The sequence below is a fragment of the Telopea speciosissima genome, chromosome 2, assembly GCF_018873765.1.
Source record: "Telopea speciosissima isolate NSW1024214 ecotype Mountain lineage chromosome 2, Tspe_v1, whole genome shotgun sequence".
Taxonomy (NCBI): Eukaryota; Viridiplantae; Streptophyta; class Magnoliopsida; order Proteales; family Proteaceae; genus Telopea; species Telopea speciosissima.
The window spans coordinates 63,664,809-63,684,189 of record NC_057917.1 but is presented as its reverse complement, the minus strand read 5'-3'; the positions used below and the strand labels follow the sequence as shown (position 1 = coordinate 63,684,189).

The window sequence follows — 19,381 nt, the reverse complement described above, 5'->3', positions numbered from 1 at the left end:
ATGGTGCCTTCATTTTTTTTTTTTTTTTTGTAGAAGATGGTGCCTTCATTAAAGGAACAGTTTTTTATTATGGTGCTCTCATCCGAGGTGATAAAGATTTTTTCTTGACAAGTGTTGTTCTTAAAGACATTTCAGGATCTGCCCTTTATTCTGAATGTGCCATGAGACTAAGTTTGTTGCTTACTTTGGAATTGGAGATCCATGATTTGGTATTGGAATCTGATTGGGCAGATTTAATTAAATATGTCAGACATCTTTCTAATACACCGTGAGAAATTTTACCTCTTATGCAAGACATTTGGAGCTTTCTTTCACACTTTCATTCTGTTATTATTATGCATGTTGTGCAATCTGCAAACTCTTCAGCGCATCTCGTAGCTGCTTTTGGAATTTCATTTTATGATTCATCTCTTTGTGAAGGTATGCCCCCCTACTTTCTTTGGGATGTACTTGAACTTGATCGTGGGTATATTTCTAGTGCATAACTTTCCATTTGACCCAAAAAAAAAAAAAAAATTTCTTATAGATCAATTAATTTCATTAATATTAGAAAAAAAAATTCGTTGACCGATGAAACCACCGTACAGCTATTAATAGCCATGAATACCCCTAATATCACCCCCATGTTGCACGATATAATATGGTTGAAGGAAAACTCAATCCTTAATGTTATTTATTAATTTAAAAACAAGAGAAGGCTCTCTACTTGGCAGCATGGCCCATGTGCTAGTGCGGGAGCATAAATAGGGGAGGGATTTGTTTACCAATAAAAGGCATAGTTGGAAAACTAGGTTTTGACTCGATCGAGTCACCAGAATTGACTAGATCGAGTCAAAATTTTGAAAAACCTAATCAAGAATCATGCAAACTCGGCCAAGGTGAAAAATGATGCGACTCGGTATTGACTCACCCCAGTCAAGCAAGACTCGATTTTTAATCCGAATCACTTTTAACTAGGCGAGTCTTGTCAATTTTTAAATACATAAATGCTACTTGACTCTTTTTTTTTTTGGTAATATAAATGCTACTTGATTTTGAGTGAATATATCAATAAATATAATAAGGGATAACAACTAATAAATGTAAAACTAAATGTGTAAAACAATAAAATCCAAAAATGCTTTGCAAAAATAACGTTTTAGATCTCTCTCTCTCTCCTTGGAAATTGTCGTGTAGCGTTTATAATTCAGTATATAAATGAAAAAAAAGCCATCTTTCTCTCTCTTCTTGGAAATTGCCATGTAGCATTTATACTTTTGTACATAAATGAAAAGAAGTCATCTCTCTCTCTCTCTCTCTCCACATTGGAGTCTTTTTATCATCCAATCCATAACAATGTAGCATTTATTATTATTTTTTAATAATAATAAAAAATTCGACTCGACTTGACCAGGTTTAACCAGACCGAGTCAACAAGTTTTCTAAAAGACGAGTCGAGTCAAAAAACCTAGTTTTCCAACTATGATAAAAGGTGGAATTTTTTATATTCCGGGGTAGGGAGGTCATTTTGCCTCCCTTTGTGTCTAGATGCAAGCACCACACTACCAAACAAGATTCTTTTCCCAAAATGCTACCGAGATACGTAACTTACCCTAGTGCCTCCATGTGTCTATCTCTCTCATCCTCTCCTATGATATGCATATGTGGCCCTATTATGGGAGAAGAGAGGCAGACACAACGAGATGCTAGATACTTATTAGGCCCTGTTTGAAGGGGACTTAGGTGAGGTCGAAAAATGCCGATGTGGTACTTCAAAATCTCATCACAATCTTGTTTGGTTAATTTAAAATGGTGAACTTTCGAAAGCTCAGGGGATATCATTAATTGTTTTGTCTGCTGATGTGGTACTTTAAAATCCCACCCCTTTGCTATCCAAAGTCCCACCAAAATTAGTGAAACTTTGGTTACTATTCATAGGAAAAATAACTTTACCTCAACATTTTTATCCCAACAAAACCCTACCAACATGTGGGTCTCATCTTCCCCTCTAAGCAAATAGGGCCTTGAAAAAAATAAAGATACAAGTGTATTAACAAAAAATAAAAAAAATGGGGGAGGGGGGCGTAGGGGGGATTCGTTAAGGGTGTCAAAAAACCTCAGCCGGCCCATGCCCGCACTAACTCAGGCTGGGTTAAAGCCTCGGGTTGAGGCCGGCCTTATATATATATATATATATATGTATATTCAGGGTCGGGGTGAGTTGAGAGCATACTAGGCCCTCGCAGGTCTGGGCTTGCATTTAAATTAAGGCCCCATAGGGTTGGGCTAAGGTTTACGGCAATCCAATGTCTGGATTATTTCCCATGCTCTCACACAAAGCCCATACAGGTATTTTTATTTATTTTTATCTATTTAAAAAATGTAAAATCCTCATAAATAGTACTTTTCTCATACCACCACTAATTGGCGATTTCCCACACTAATAGCATGGAAAACCCTCTCCCAAAGAAAAAATTAAAGAAAAATTTAGGATAGAGATCCTCTCCAGTGCAGTTGTGCGCCAGACGGTGTCCATCGCACATCGTGCGGCTGGGGGGCTTTGATCAACATCATCACACACATCCCAATGCAGTGGCATGCAGATCGAGGCCTCCCCAGCCGGACAATGTGCGCTGGACATCATCCCGCACAGGAAAGGATCTCAATCCTTTAGGAATCAAAAGTCAATACTAGCTTCGTACTGAAAAAAAGTAGATACTAGATTACTAGCAGTCTTTTACACTGCAGTACTCCCTCCGGGTCTGGGCTAATTAAATTAAAACCAAGGTTTAAAAATGCGAAATCGGAATCAGAATCCGCCTTCAAGGACCCTATGTGTCCGATCAGTCAAAATGGGTATCGGTCACTACAGATTCCAATAACGATCCGATTCCTGAATTTTAGACCTGTGTAAAAGCCCTAGGAAAAAAGGGTCTGTCATAGGTCACCAGTGTTGGTGACATTTAGCCGTCACATGGTAACAATCCCTCACCACACAGGAGACATCGGTGGTTCAGTCAGTCCATATGAAACAAGACCAGATACCCATCTCATACATTGAAAAATCCATTTTTAGTCCAACTGAGTTGGACTGAGTCTAACCAAGAATGGTCAATTTTGCACGGGTTCACCCAATTTCCAACTGATTCCAAGATGATTTGGATTGGAAACTATTGAGAGACCAATCCTGTAATTTGACTGGAGTTTTTAAACCTTAGCCCCACTGCATTACTGAGTCCTTACTGTCCAATGAATATCACTTTCATGGCATCACACCTCCATGTTGACAGCAAAACAAGAGATTACTCCAAGGGCATAATCTTAAGCTGTAGCATATTGGCAATTAGGTGCAGGTTATACCCAACCAGAGATTACTCCAAGGGCATAATCTTTGTCTGTAAGTTTTACTGTTAATTCACAAAGATACATGAAAGGAACTAGGAAGTTTTCATTATAGAGAGAGAGAGGTACACACATACCCATCATTTAGCACCTAATCCTTGAGATTTCGGGCGCCTAACTGCAACCAATGGATTGATGATACCCTGGGAATCTCTGCCCAGGCCCATGCCTTCAACAAATCCCATCCTCGCCATCATCTTCGAACCAAAACCCTTCGTGTGTTTCTCAAATGCTCCAATCCCCTTCGGGTATTTCTCAAATACTCCATTTTTATCAGATCCAGTCCCAGCAGTTTCTTTTGTGTTTTTCTCAAATGCTCCAAGCCCCTTCTTGTGTTTCTCAAATGCTCCACTTTTATCAGATCCAGCCCCTGCAGTTTCTTGGGTTGGGGAGAATTCCACACCCAACCCTAGCGACTTGGGCCGTTTAATAGCTTCTATGGGCTCCACCATCCCTTGCCCGTCCTTTCCTAAACCTCCCCCTTCCACAAATCCCATCTTCGCCATCATCTTTGATCCGAATCCCTTTGTGTGCAACTCAAATTCACCCAGTTTTGAGGAGCTTGTCATAGGCTTTATTTCAGAACTGTTCCTCATATTTGCATCAGAAGTCTCTTCTACAGAATCAGCTTGCATCACACCACTTGAGACAAATGATAGAGGTTGATTGGCATATGCAGTACTCTTCCTCCCATCATGTTTTTTCCCACTTGACTCGTTTCTGCCATGACGGTTGGTTGAGTTCTTTGACTGCTTGCTTGGGGCAGATTGGTGCGGTTCTGCTAAATGCAGACCCCTGAGTTTTGCAGTAGTCTTGGTTCGTCTTACTCGATTTAGAGCTTTTTCTTTAGGTTCTTCATTGACCACAAAATCTGCATACTCGTCACCAGGTCGTAACAGCTGGAGTTCATAATTCAAAGACAATTGAATACCATCAATGTCTGAGATTCTGCTGGAGAAATGGTTATGCACAGATATCCAAAAAATTTTATTTATTTATTTTCTTTATCCTTCATGCCAGGGCCTACCTAGGGGAGGGAGGGATAAATATATTACTGGTATATGTAGATTGCAAAGTTCAAGTCAATATAAGTTAGCTAGACCATGAACATAAGAACTTCCACTGCACCAGAGATATTCCAGAAAAAAAAGGGGTGGGGGGGAGGAGGGGGACAAAATAGTGAATAACTAGCATCCAAAGATGCAGCGTGCTGATAAGTACTCAATGAGCTAGGTATATTGGATCGAAACAGAGTAACGGATTGAACTGGAAAGCAGCATTGTAATCACAAGATCATTAAAAGCAAATACCTTCTCTAAGCGCTGTTGATCAGTTGAAGATGGCATGCATGTGTGTGCAGTTCGCGTCACTGTAACAAATCTGGCAGTGGAACAATATTTCAGATCAGTCTTGAACATAATTTTGTCAGATCATTGTTGAACATCAAAACTACTCAAGCCCATAAATAATCTACTCCCAAAACACTATACCAACTAGAAGATGCATCAACATTCCATTGTTCACACAAGTGGAAAATTCAATTAGTGTAGTGACAACATTTCATGTCTAGAGTGCTGATTCGCATAATCAAAGATGGACCAAATATCCTTGGCATATCAAGCAGCAAAAAGTGGTCAGTTGCAAGAAGTAGACATATTGGAATACAGAAAATCTGTACGAGCCCGAATAAATAAAAATTGAACTAGGAATTTTCTTTGAACTCTACATTCTTTTCTTTCTTTTATTTTTTTTATTATTCTTTTTGGGGCAGGGAGAGGGACATATACTACTAACATGCATCTTAATACATAGAACTCTGAGAGGTAAAGGTAGGGGGAAAGCTATACAGATTTCAGCATACATAGCCTGTTCAATTTTCCTACTGCCATTTCCTTTTTATTATCAATTTATTAAAGATTGCTCAAGGTGACCAAGCAAAGGATAAGATTATTAGGTCCTTTGACAACTGGAGGACATTGATCCATAGTTGTCAAGGCGATAGGCGAATCAAGGCAGTCAAGGGGTGAAAAAAAGTAAGGCAACACCAACCAAGGCGGCCCAGAACAAACCGCCTGGACGCCTAGGCGCACCTTGACAACCTTGCATTGATCTCCTTCTATTTGTTTGCTACAACAGTTTCTGCTTCTCTTTCATATAACTGACGCAAAGAAGACCTTGACTCGGTAACTTAGTAACTCAGTCATGCTATTAACTGAGTTAACTCAATAATCGACCCAGCTTGCAGTTCATCTTTCAACCCGTTTAGCTGGTTCCATTCCATGTTTCTGGTCCAGCCATAAACCAAATCATGGGTAGGCTTTTGATAGTCTAGATCCTTTCTATTTCTTTGTTATAAGTAGTTGGACGGAATAGGTTATATAAGTCCAAGCCCATATTATTACAAAAGTTTATTTAGTTAAAGAACTTTAAACAGCCCACATTAGGAGGAGTTTAGGATAATTTAAAACTCTCTTTTAGCTTCCTATTCAGTTTTACTTTTATTCTTAGAGTTTGAAACCTAATAACTCAACTTTATATATCTTTGTACGAACCATAGAGCTCCCCACGATTTCTATTTGTTAAATAAAGTGGGATTCTAGCAATATTCCGTGGGATTCAGATTAATGGCTGCGGGATGCAGTTGCTGCCTGGTGAGATGCTTATCTTTCCTTGATATCTTCTTTTCATCTTCTTTTGTTCACACTTCTGCAAACAGATCAGATTCTTAACCCAATTCCTCGCATGATAGTAGATTGAAACTGATAGTATTCTCTCATATCTAACTGAAGTTTCAGATTAGGTTTTATATTCTGCAATTGTATCTCCTATACTTCTGTTTCCTAATTTCTAAATCTCAATCGTGATCCTGTAACTCTTTGATTTCCTAAGACTTTGAACTTAGTTTTCAGATCAGATTACACATTCAGGAATTGCATATGATAGTTTTCAGATCAGATTGGGGGCAGGCCTTGGCGTAATGGTAAAGGTTGCTCTATTGTGACCAAGTGATCACGGTTTCGAGTCTGGAAACAGCCTCTCTGCGAAAAAGGGGTAAGGCTGCATACATTATGACCCTCCTCAGACCTCGCAGTGGCGGGAGCCTCGTGCACTGGGTACACCCCTTTAGTTTTCAGATCAGATTACATATTCAGGAATCACATATGGTACTCTATTGACTTCATATTTCAAAATTAGATCCTTTCAAGAAATCAGCTGGGTTTTTAGTTGAATTTTGATTTCAAGTCCTGGTTTCAGAGTATTAATCTGTGGTTGTTGGCTGGTTGTTCATTAACAATATTCGAAGTTTGATTACTACTGTTTCCTACTCTGGTTATATTCTAATTATTATCCTCAGATCAATCCACCTCCACTAATATCAATGCTTAGTTCTTGAGTTTTCTTCAAGTGGAACTCTACTATAACTTGAATTCTGACTGTTGGATTGGATTCAGTTTCTGCTATTCTGTTCTAATAAAATAGAGTAATCCATTGCATTCTAAAGTTTGATTACTACTGTTTCCTACTCTGGTTTATTATTGTGTTTCTGATCCTAGATCCTTCGGCTTCTAGAAATCCATGATATAGATCACAAGTACATATGTACCCGCAGGAACAAGCCCCAAAACCAACCCAGAAAGGTTGTGGATTCAACTGCTATGAGAGGCAGCCTGGTCTAATGATGGAAATCCAAGCAAATATTTGAGATTCTGTGGGGCCCACTGAAAGACAAGGCAGATTTTATTGCTGATTTAGTTAGTTACTATTTACTTTAGTTTCTATTTTATGACTGCAACCTTTAGTAGTTTCCAATTTTATTCCTTGCATGTGGCTGAACTATAAAGCCTAATAGTTTCTAATTTTAGTTATTTGGCATAGTTTATATTTATATTTATGACCTATTTATGAATAATCAATTATGATAATAGGTTATGAGCTATAAACAATAATTGTTTGATTACTACTAGACATAATAGATTATATAATGAAAAATGGTTTGGTATGCTTAAGTGAAGAATATATTATGTATTATATTATTCATAATATATATATATATATAACAGAAGCATTTCTTTTATATTATAACATATAGTAGTATATGCTATATATATATATATATATATTACATAATATATGATATATTATATATATTATTTATATTATATATAATATGATATATGTTAAGAGAGAGGGTGGGCGTGGGGTGGATTGAGGTATCGGTATCGTATCACCTGTATCGGGCAATACGTAACAGTTTTAATAGTTGCCTATCCCGATACCATGTCAATACCGTATCGGTGACACGGTACGGACATGGGGTAAAACAGTCAAAAATCCTGTTTTTTAAGGGAAATCAAGGACAAATGTGTCCAATACGGTCAATCCAATACAGTATCATATCGGTTTTGCAGGTGACCGATACCCGATCAAATACCGTGCACTAAAACCATGGAGAGAGGGCAAAAGAGAGGTATTGTTCTAATTTTTGTTAATTTTACCATTTTACCCCCACTTATGTAGCAATTCTGCACATGTTCATTAATTGTACCCGCACAAACAAATATTAACAGTTTATGGTGATAAATCATAAACACCTCTCGAGTTGTTTATGATTTTATGCTTATATTGATTTATTTTAATGAGAAATAAGGGTCATAAATCATACCAAAGACATCTATTTATGTTTGTGTGTCAGATAAACATAAATTTAAACTATACCAAAGAGAGCCTTAGTTAGGATTTAGTAGTTTCTATTTTCTTGACTTTCTATTTTAAATTAGTTTCTATTTTAGAAGTTCTTATTTTTATTGTAAACTTGCCCAAGCTATTAATAGGCCTCTTATTGTAATGAAGGAACATAATTTTGAGAATAGAATTTTCTGGCCAAGCTTGCCATCGATTATGGGAGAAACTCCTTGTTTCAACAGCTGGGATAGTTGTGGGTGAGAGACCCAGGGCTGAGAAAGCCCATCCCCCTACCCCCCCCTTCTTCCCTAGGTCCTCTTCCTCTTCTTCTTCGTATCCTTTTATGTTTCTTCTTTTAAGTAAACAGAAAAAGAAAAAAAAAAAACAATAAAGTTTCAGTCACAGGTGATAGTCTCATAATAACAGCAGAGTATCAACCTGTGTGTGGGTGGGTGTTCATTTGAGTATCAACCTGTTTGTTTTCCCTTTTCAACAGTCGGTATAAAGCTACGGGTGATAGTCTCATAATAACAGCAGAGTATCAACCTCTGTGTGCGTGGGTGGGTGGGTGGGTGTATGTTCATTTGAGTATCAAACTGTTTGCTTTCCCCTTTCAACAGTCGGTAGAAAGCTACGGGTGATAAGCCTCATAATAACAGCAGAGTATTAACCTGTGTGTGTGTGTGTGTGTGCATGTAAAGAGAAAAGGTGAGATGAGAACTACAATGTAGTTTAATACCTTTTCTTGCCAGAGCCTTGGCAGCCACTCCATAAGCGATAAATTGATGCTAGCCGTCTTACCTAATATATGCAACAGCAGCCTATAAAAGATTTATAGATGGTATAAAAAGAATAGAATGCATAAAAAAATTCTAGGTCCACAATAAAAAGCATAGTTAAAGCCCATTACATATGAAGGGTATTCCAAACCAGTAGCCAGTTTGGTAGAAAAAAAAGAACTTAACAGTACTAAAATGTTTAAATAAAAAGACAAACAAAATCTTCTAGTCTTCAACGGGGTAGGTGCAAACATAAACATAAAAGTGCACCAGATTCACTTCTTCTAAAATTCTAATGAACCAGAATAGAAGACAATGGTGAGAATCCAAGCACAGAGCATTACATTAAGAGAAAAAGATAACATTATTAGGAAACATCATTATTAGAAAATCAGCCAATAAATGAACCATGAACAGCCCAGGTGAGGAACAAAAGATAAACAATAATTTATTCCATCAAATCAAAGTTGCTTGATCTCTGAAAGATCCTCAAGTTCTCTCATCATATTTAAAAGATATTATGAGTCATAAAGAATGGACTGATTTCACGCATCAAGACAAAGTCAATCCCGCTAAAGGATCCAGTCCAGCCTGTGGTGCATTTCTCATAGGCAAGTCAATTTTTACTAGGTGGAAAACAATGAGAAACCTAAACTAAATACAAGAACATAAAAGCGCTAAATAATTAAAGATAACAGAAAATAGGGTGTACCTTGGATACATACGTAAGCAACCGGTTTTTAAATAAGGGTCTCAAATCTATTGTTATGACCAAAAGATGTAATCATAAAGAAACAAATAAGTACACAAATCCACATTTGGTAAGTGCTATCTTCCACACAGCATCCATTAAGAAATTACTTATAAACATATAAGAGTTCTCGCAAAATCCAAACCAAGATATTGAGAACCCCACAAACTCCAAAAGAAAGGTAATAATCAGATTTCAATACCTGAGAACAATCACGAGAATGCATCGGGTGAAAGGATAACATATCAACTTCATCCAAGACCATCTGCCTCATTTCCTACAAGTTAAGAACCATAGCTGTGTTAACTTTCTGGATAATCTACAAATTGTACAAACTTGAATTGTTCAATCTACAGTAAAGAACTACAAATTGCAGCTGCCCGATCACAGTCTCTGAATGCACCCAACTCTAAGCCACACCTCCCACAAACAGCATCAAGATGATATTTAATGGTAATTATTTGGGTAAAGCAGGCCATTAAGGGATCGGTAATGCATCTAGAGTCTGGGTTCTTTTGTTAAGGTCTTCTCATGTCACATTAGAATGGAAAATTTTGTAGATATGGAGAGAAGGGCCTTTCTAATGCAGTTTCGGTGCAACACTAGGGCCTGTTTTGATAGTACTTGGTTATGGGCTTTTGTTTTAAATGTTTTTATTTGTAATGGGATGACGGACCTCGGTGCAACGGTAAGGCTGCTCCATTGCAACCTAGTGGTTGGGGTTCAAGTCGGGAAACAGCCTCTCCGCAAAGCGGGGATAAGGCTCTATACATTATGACCCTTCCTAGACCCCACAGTGGCAAGAGCCTCGTGCACTGGGTACCCCTTTTTTAATTGTAATGGGCTCAATTAGAAGGCCCAGCTATATTAAGTATGTAGGGGGTACACGAAATTAGAATTTTAATTAGGTAGTTAGTATCAGTAGTGGGGCCAGGCCCATTAGCTATTAGTTAGGAGGTTACCTTGTTAGATAAAGTTTATCCTGTTTGTGGACACAGTTTGGAGGAGATAAAATTAGTTTTGAGTTATCTTAGGACTCTTTTGAAGAGTTCCTTTTTCAGTTTAAGTCTTTTATTATTTAATGTTTTAGTTGTTTAGGACACTCCAAATTAGCATGCAGCTAATGAGTTAGATATAGTTTTAAATTCTGTTTTGTATTGTTTTGTTTTTGCCAATAATATTGTTTTGGAGGGTGAGACAAAAGCAGGGATAAACACCAAGTTGGAGGTATGGAGATCAACCTTGTATCAAAAGGTCTTAAAATAAGTAGAACAAAGATGGAGTATCTGGTATGTAACTTTAGCCACACTACGACGGCTAATCAGGTGGTGAATATTGAGGAAAGGGAGATTCCTCAGAGAGATTACTTTAGATATCTGGGTTCAATAATAAATAAAGAAGGCAATATAGAGGATGACATGGCTCAGTGGATTAAAATAGGATGGATGAAGTGGGGAGGTGCGTCCGAAGTTCTGTGTGATCCGCATATCCCTTTAAAGCATAAAGGAAAATTTATAAGACTGTCATACGTCCAGCTATGATGTATGGCGTGCCAGCGGAATGTTGGGAAGTTAAGGAGCGTCATACAAATAAACTAAGTGTAGTAGAGATGAGGATGTTGAGATGGATGTGTGGCAAGACTAGAAAAGACAAAGTTAGGAATGACCACATCAGAGCTGAATTGGGTGTAGCTCTGATTCAAGATAAGCTACATGAGAATCATTTGAGGTGGCACGGCCATGTCCAACGAAGGCCTACAAACGCCCTAGTATGGAGGAGTTATTTGAGTCAGATTGAAGGTACTAAAATAACCATAAGAGACGTGGCAAGGAAAGACATGCATAGCTTAAATCTCGTTTCATGTATGACATCGAATATAAATGATTGGAGAGCAAGGATTCATGTGGCCGACCCTATTTAATTGGGATAAGCTATGTTGTTGTTGGATCATAGAATCAAAGAAGTTGAACGTCAATGCCGATAGAGTGGTGATGATTCTCTGATTCTATACAACTCGAGGGCGAGTGTTTCAAACAAAGAGGGAATAATGCAGTTCTGACGGAACATTAGTGCCTATTTTAATATTATTTGGTTATGGGCTTTTATTTAAAATGTTTTTATTTGTAATGAGCTCAATTATAAGGCCCATATATTAAGTCCATATGGGGCACACGAAATTAGTATTTTAATTAGGTAATTAGTAGTGGTGGGGCCCATTAGATATTAGTTAGGAAGATATCTTGTTAGATAAAGGTTATCCTATTCGTGGGACCCAGTTTGGCTGAGATCAGGTTAGTTTTGAGTTAGCTTAGGACTCTTCCAAAGAGTTTCTTTTGCAGTGCCTTTTATTAAAATTTTAGTTGTTTACAGATCCAAATTGTAATGTGGTTGAATTAGATTTAGTTTTAAATTCCGTTTTGTTTTCTTTTCAGTTCTATTTAATAGGTTTGATTGAGCATAGCCCTCCCAACGATTTGATTGAATGAATGGATAGATAGAATGATAGATAGAATTAGTTGTTAGAAATTGAAGTTCAACGATTTGATTGAATAAATGGATAGATATATAGAATTAGTAGTTAGAAATTGAAATGAGGTTGGTTCCTCTCTCTCTCTCTCTCTCTCTCTCTCCCTCTTCTTATCGTTTGCTTCCATCGACCTGACCCACCACAAGCAAATCCCCGTCTGATCTTGCATCAAATAATGCAAGCCCAGTTCAAAAACTGGTCCTATTTTAATATCTATGAGATATGGACTTTTATTTATTTAGGTTGTATTTGTAATGGGCTTAATTATAAAGCACAAAAGTGGGGGTCTAAAGGGGTAAACGTAAATAGATATTTAATTAGCATTTAGTCATTAAAGAGTCCTATTTTGGTTAGTTGTGTGGAGCTCAAGTTATCTAGAAGACTTAGGCCTAAATAGTTCTAATTAATTAAGTATTTTAGAGTCCTTATAAGTTAAGTTAGTCTAGCTACCTAGGAGTTTTATATTTAGGAAATGTTCTTTTGTTTTCTTCCCATAATGCTGGTTAATGGAATAGAACATAAAATTTAGATTTGAATGGTGTAGCCAAGAAGACTCCTTTTTGCTCTCTTTACTTCCGTCTTCTCTTTTCTTCAAGTTACTATTTAAGGGTAATATTCACAGTCCCATAACAACTGCTATCTCTTCTCTTTCTTCTCTCTTTCTTTCTTTCCAATGCAGGCTACTGAAACCAGCAAACCAGCAAGCCTTTTTTTTTTTGGGTGAACAAAAAATTCATTACCAAAACCCCAAAGGGGAGAAAAAGGGAGAAGAGGGGGGGGGGGGGAGAACTATACAAGCCACAAGCCCTAGGAAGGAGGGCTAGGAGACTGAAAAAGAGATACATCTAATCCCCAGGATACAAAAATGTGCATGTTCCTTCGGGACTCGGAGAGGGAACCATGAGGGAGCATATGTAGTCTAGAGCTGACATAAAAAAAGATGGTTTTCCAAATCAAGTCGAAGGAACGGGAGTTGGAGGTCCATTATCTAAGATTCCGCTCCATCCAAATGTGAGAGATAGTGGCCCCAAACACAAGTTTACCAACTGTATCACAAATAGAACTACCGGAAAAAGTCATATCCAACCAAAGCCATTCCCGAGCGAAGGGTAGGGGTCTCCTACAGCGGGGACAAAAGGAATCAAGGGCTTCTTTCCAAATAGAAGAGGTAAAGTGGTAGGAAAAGAAAAGATGATCGATATCCTCAATGCCATTCCAACAAAAAATACAGGAGGGGGGGATAGGGATGTGTCGGTGGAGGAGGAATGATTGGGTGGGGAGTCAGGTTAAGGTTTCTCCAAGCGTTAAAACCATGGCAGGGGATGTGGCCTTTGAACCAAACTAGTCTGTGCCAAGGGACAGAGGAGGGCAGGGGTCCAAACAAAATTCCAAGCAGATCTAGAGCTAAAGAGCTCAATCGAGGAGGGGAGCCAGATAACCTTATCCGAATGAGAGGGAAGACAGGGGGGAGGTAGGCCCAAACTAGCAGGGAGGAGGGGGGGACCAGGAACCATGGGAGATGATTGTGGAGAGTGGGGCAGATTTGGGGAACACTGGAAGAGTAGACTGACCGGGCACTTAACAAAATGTAAAGGACTCCTAGGGGAAGCCAGGGATCAAGCCAGAGGGAGATGGAGGTCCCATTGGCAATCACAAAGGAAGTTGCACTAAGGGTAAGGGAGCGGAGGATAGGATTTTACGCCAGATCGAAGAGGGGTCTGCGGAGAGGGGGGCAGTCCAGATGAAGTCATTTTTGAGGTGATAGGAGTAGACCCAATTGACCCGGATAAAATTATGTCTAGTGGAGATTTTCCATATAAGCTTTAGGATACCTGCAATGTTATAATCACGAATTCTGCGAATGGAGTTCCAGCTGATTGGGTGAAGGAATTTAGAGGATTCTTTTCCTTTTCAAAGGAACGCACAAAAGAGGGATTCCATTGCTTTGATAGTAGCTTTTGGAAGCCCATAGATGCCTCACCAGTAGACGTAGGAGGATTGAAGAACTGATCTGATACACTCAATTCTTCCCGCATAGGAGAGGAGTTTGCCCTTCCAAAGCTGAAGCCTTTTACGGATGAGGTCCAGCATAGGGGTGCAGTGATGACCTGTCAGTCTGGCAGGGATGAGAGGGAGACCCAGGTATTTCACTGGGAGGGAACCAAGGGAAAACCCCGTCAGGCAGAGGAGGTAGTCTCTATCGGTGTCAGACATCCCAGAGAGGAAGATTTTGATCTGGACCTGTGGGGCAGCTGAACTGATCTTTGATTAATTGATTCCAAATCTGGAATCTAGATTCGCTGACTGCATCACTTTCATTGGGTTGTTAGACAGTTGTATAGCTTGGCTAAAAAAGACTCGTGACTAAGTGGAGACACCTGCTTATATTTTTTAATTGATTAATCTAAGCAGCAGCATGGATTATTCTGCTAAATGACTATAACAACCAATCCCATGGAAGATGGCTAACCAACTCTAGGTGGAGAAATTTCGAACGTCCATTTTTTTCAAGCTTATGGACTTGGGGCTCTTCAGCTCAATAAGCAGTCTGTTCATTAAACAGAGAAAGAACCAACACCCTAAGGCTATGTATTGCAAGCAATGGAAAGAAAGGAAAAAAACACAGAATAAAGACAAAAACTTTTGTATCTTTCTCTCTTCTTTTCTCTCCATTTCATGCCAAACTAACAGCCTAAAAAAATGGTTTCAAAAATAAAGAAGGCTAGAGCTCGGATGTTAAGAATTCACTTCAAAACTAGTACCCTAATCTGGGAGTATGTGTTATTTTATGACCAAAACAATCTCTCAGGAGTGGTGCAACAGTTATACTTCTTAGAAACTAAACATTCACTTCCTGCCTTCCTGGTACGACGAGAGTTTAACTAAAACAAGTGTCACACCAGGTCAAGTCCCCATCAAATGATGGAGACAAGATAATATGTCAAATTTCTAATTAACTCCATTAGGTTTTCATAGGCTCAATTAGGTCCCTAAGAAAACAAGCATTTTCTTTCTATATTGAATAACATGATAACAATTTCTATAAACATACAAATCCCCTGGCTTTTACTGTACAGTTGATTGATTGTTCCAATGTCTACAGGATCATAGAGATTGTAGGGGAAGCAGAACAGAGTACAAAGGAAGGTAAACAGAGGACTCAAATTACTAATGATAAATAATCTGTCATTAGGAAAACAAACACACACAAGCACACACTGATTGAAAAAAAAAGCCTAGGTACATTTCTTGGTTTAAAACAGATATGGACACAATTCTATCTTCTCCTTTGGATAAGTACTGCAGTACAATAACTCAATAAGTCAAAGCTGCAAAGAGATGGAAAACGAAACAACAAATCGTTTGACAGAATAGCTAAAATAAAATAATCCCAATGAAAAAATAACAAATTAATGTATTACTTCATGCATCCAACCATTATAATTAGAATAAATATGAGAATGGTTTATCTAGAAAAGGTGAAGTACAATCATTTTACCATATTTATTTGCTCCAAATCAACACCGCGGCGCTTCACAGCAATCATTTCTTTGCGATGTTTCTTTTTTGCACCTGAATTAAATTATTTTAGAATGTAAATCACAAACTGTACCAGGAAATTGAATCTCTGTGACAATAAATAGAAACAAAACGACGACGGAAGTAATGTAAAAATAACAGCATAATTTGAAAGCAGACAGTCAAAAGCAAGCCAAGCGATTGCCAAGGCAAGGCAACCACTTAGCACCTGAAATAACCACTACATTGCAACCCAAGGGGATAAGAAGCATAAATGATGATTTATGCTTCTGATGATTAAACACCATAAAATACAAGAAGCAAAGTAATCAAATGACAGGACTTGGTGGTGAGACAGGCCTGTTGAGATCTTATCGTGACTATCTGCCATGTGGTAGCTGAGGTGATCACCCAAAACAGGCCAACTTGTATCGCCAGTCCACCCACTTCCCACATGGCTAAGTTTGAGGCCACCAAACCACTGGTCCATAAAGAAGAACCATTTATCCAGCCTTGCTAATTTGAAGAGAAGATATACAGCACATTACTTCAAATCCTGATTATGGTCATTTTTTTGTGTCAATATTCTACATATCTATGAAAGTTTATACAGCATTTGAAGACTGGGGAAGGTGGTGTAGCAATGGCCCAACACAAAAGTCCACTTCCAATCACCATTACATGAGTTGCCTAGCAACCAAATTTGGGGCACAGAAAGGTCCAACCCTCCTGTATCCACCAGTCAAATTTCAAGCCAAATGGAGTTTCTGACATGGTCAAATCATCCTTTCACACAACCTTATCAATCTAAATACAAATTCCAGAAGATGGGGTCATATTTAAGTGTCAATATTCTACTCCAGCTACACAAAAATGCAAGTCATAGTCAGGAGAATTGTTTACCTGGAATGCTTCTAGAATGCTTACTCCTGTGAGTCTCACGGAGCCAAGACTGAGGAAGCCGAACAGCATGCATCTTCTTACCTGACACCATTCTGGTGTCCTTTACATATAACATATCATCCAAAATCTTTGACTGATCATTCGTTGGGGATCTGAGCCTGCCAGATCCTGCTTGACTCTTCTTCTTTGATTTTGGCTTCTTCATACCATATGCCATCGATGCATTCTGTAGAGCGGCACCTTCAAACTCTTCAAGACTGCCATCACTGCTACTGCTTGCAGAATCATCTTCATCCGAGACATCCAAAGCCTGCTCCAGCAACCACTTAGTGTTCACTGCTTCAAAGCTCCCACCAATTCCTTCCAAGTAATCTTCAGCAACCTCATCATCAATTTCAGAACCATCATCAGAGAACATTTCATCCAAGCTACCATATTTAGAAGATCCATCTGAATCGCTTAACTGTAAAGACTCTGAGCTATTTTCATCAGCTGAACCATCTTCATCTTCATTATCCACAAAGCCATCAATTTCCTCTTCAGAAATGTCCTCGGTAAATAGTTTCAGGCCTCCAATGGACACAAATCCTGAATTCTTCTTGGGAAGCGATTTCCCAACCATTGAAACTTCACCCTTCTGACCACGTCCCTTTCGACTGCTGCTCTTTTCAGCATTCATTTCCTTCTCTGTAGAAGATGAATTGAACCCCAGCCCTTCTCTATCTTCCTCCTTCGCAGAGGATGATCCGATCCCACTTGGGGTCGTCTCCTGCTCATCGCAGAATCCCAACCCTCTGTGACAGCTCTCGCCCAGAACAAAACTGGAACCATATTCATACGTAAAATCCCCACCACTTAAGGCGTTCGCATCAGGTGTTTGGTCTACATAAGCAACAATTTGGGTCTCCTTGGAATCAACTAAAACAATCGGCTGCGAGTCATCCACTTCACTACCTTTCAGATTGCCTCCAGTAAACGACTTCGAACCCAAAAGCTCCTAAAACAAACCCAATCAACCCAAAAGCAAATAAGAACCATAAGGCGCCCCCCCCAAAAAAAAAAAAAAAAGGTACAAATTTCTTGTTTCAATTGATAGTGGTCTAGTTTCATTTACCCATAAACACGAAACTAAGAAGCGAAAATGGAATTTTAACCCTAAATGAAGTATACCTTAACGTCAGTAACCGGATATTCGAATCCGAAAGAATTTCCAGTATGTTTTTGAGATCCACCCTTGGAAGAAGGCCCCTTCGGCCTATCGAATTTCCTGGATTTTGACGCAGATTTTCCATTCTCTCTCGGGGCTTTTCCTGTATTTTCGACAGCTAAGGAAATCGAAAACAAAAGATAACAACATAAATGGAGACAAACCTACAAAAAAATCTTTAGAAGAAAAGAAAAAAGGTCACCTGGAATCGGGATCGGCGTAGTAGAATCGTTCTGCCAATCTGACAAGAAACCACCATCGATGAAGAGAGCTCTACCAGAGCCAGCTCCGCCTCTGTTCTTGCCGAAACTCCTCTTTCCTCTACCCATAGCGTACTATGTACTAATAAGCTTAATTATAACTTATGAGCTCTAAGTTCAATCGCTCCCTAAGAATTTGCAGATCTATATATATAGTTCGGGAGAGAGGTCAAATTATTTTAAAGCAATAAAGATAACCGTGTCGAACAACATAGCCCGAATATCCCACGATCCGGTTACGGTGTCATGAAGCATTGTCTTTCCTGGGTTTTTTTTTTTTCCCCGGGTAGTATTTATCTAATTATCTTTCCCTTTTTTTTTTTTTTTTTTTTTGGGAGGGGGAGGGGGGGAGGGGGTTAATATTTGTCTTCCCATTCAAGAGTTGGATTTTGGCTACGTTTGGATGCTAAAGAAAAACAGGGAAAATTATACGTCACCCCTTGATATTCAAATGAAACTGAAATTATCCTTTAGTTTTTGAAAATAATCATTCGTCCTCTTCTATAATAACAGTGTTAATCTACTGTTAATTATTAGTGTGAAAGAACTATTTTACCCTTATACTAAAACATTAGACAAATGGATTAACTTGGATACATTGTGCCCTTTTTGTAAATCCAATCAGGAAATAATTTGGCACATTATTTTTACTTGTGATTTCTCTAAAAGTGTCTGGATTATTGGTCTTTTGGGTTTAAGGTTAAACTATTTATCTTTTTTACTAATTTTTTTATTTCATTTCCACCTCGAATCTAACTTGCAAATGGATTTTCAATGTCATCTCCAACATTTCCTATTTTATATGGAAGCACAGGAATCAGGTTGTTATTTTGAATCTTTCTCCTAATCTAATACAACTCTTGGACAATATCAACATATGGATTGTTGACTTGAGACTATCTCTTTACTCAATCATAGTGGTATATCTAATCTGTCTTATTCAGATCTTAAACTTTTTCATTAACACAACCTATTTTGATTTGTGCAAGACAATCTAACAACGTTGTTTTTTATTTTTTAGTAGACTGTGATACACTAGAGGCCTTCTTAAGGGTTTAGGATGCTTCTCAAACTTTGCAGGAAATGATTTTGATACCAGCTATTCATCTTTGGCCTTGAAACTCCACTCCTATTCTCTCATGAACTGCTTATTTTGTTCTTATCCAAAAAAAAAAAAACTGCTTATTTTGTTTATTACAGTATTTTTTGTAAAATACATGATAATTTTTAAATTTTTTTTTTCAATTCACTTAGCTTGTAAATCTAAGGTTCCAGTATCTACTTGTGCAACATGCAATTTCTCTCCTCTCTTTCATCAAAAAAATAAATTTCTCTCTAATCTTAATATTATTTGTCTTTTTCCATTAAAAA

General features: G+C 38.2%; 1 protein-coding gene across 1 annotated transcript; it reads right to left on the bottom strand.

The window, feature by feature from the left end:
• Positions 1-3,387: 3,387 nt before the first annotated feature.
• Positions 3,388-18,158, bottom strand: LOC122651811. Its single transcript, XM_043845360.1, has 9 exons — positions 17,949-18,158; positions 17,714-17,855; positions 16,544-17,540; positions 15,621-15,694; positions 9,797-9,871; positions 8,804-8,865; positions 4,692-4,761; positions 3,704-4,280; positions 3,388-3,652 (listed from the first exon to the last, which is right to left on the bottom strand). Exons 1-9 carry the CDS (start codon positions 18,077-18,079, stop codon positions 3,462-3,464), a joined length of 2,319 nt encoding a protein of 772 aa, XP_043701295.1. The 5' UTR covers positions 18,080-18,158; the 3' UTR covers positions 3,388-3,461.
• Between the last annotated feature and the right edge of the window lie 1,223 nt (positions 18,159-19,381).

Excerpts from the sequence above, each read along its gene's own strand:
- LOC122651811 (XM_043845360.1), bottom strand. The coding sequence starts at position 18,079 with ATGGGTAGAGGAAAGAGGAGTTTCGGCAAGAACAGAGGCGGAGCTGGC. Across the intron at positions 17,541-17,713 it reads ATCCGGTTACTGACGTTAAG|GAGCTTTTGGGTTCGAAGTC; the intron begins GTATACTTCATT and ends GGTTTGTTTTAG. Across the intron at positions 4,281-4,691 it reads ATCAACAGCGCTTAGAGAAG|CTGTTACGACCTGGTGACGA; the intron begins GTATTTGCTTTT and ends TATGAACTCCAG.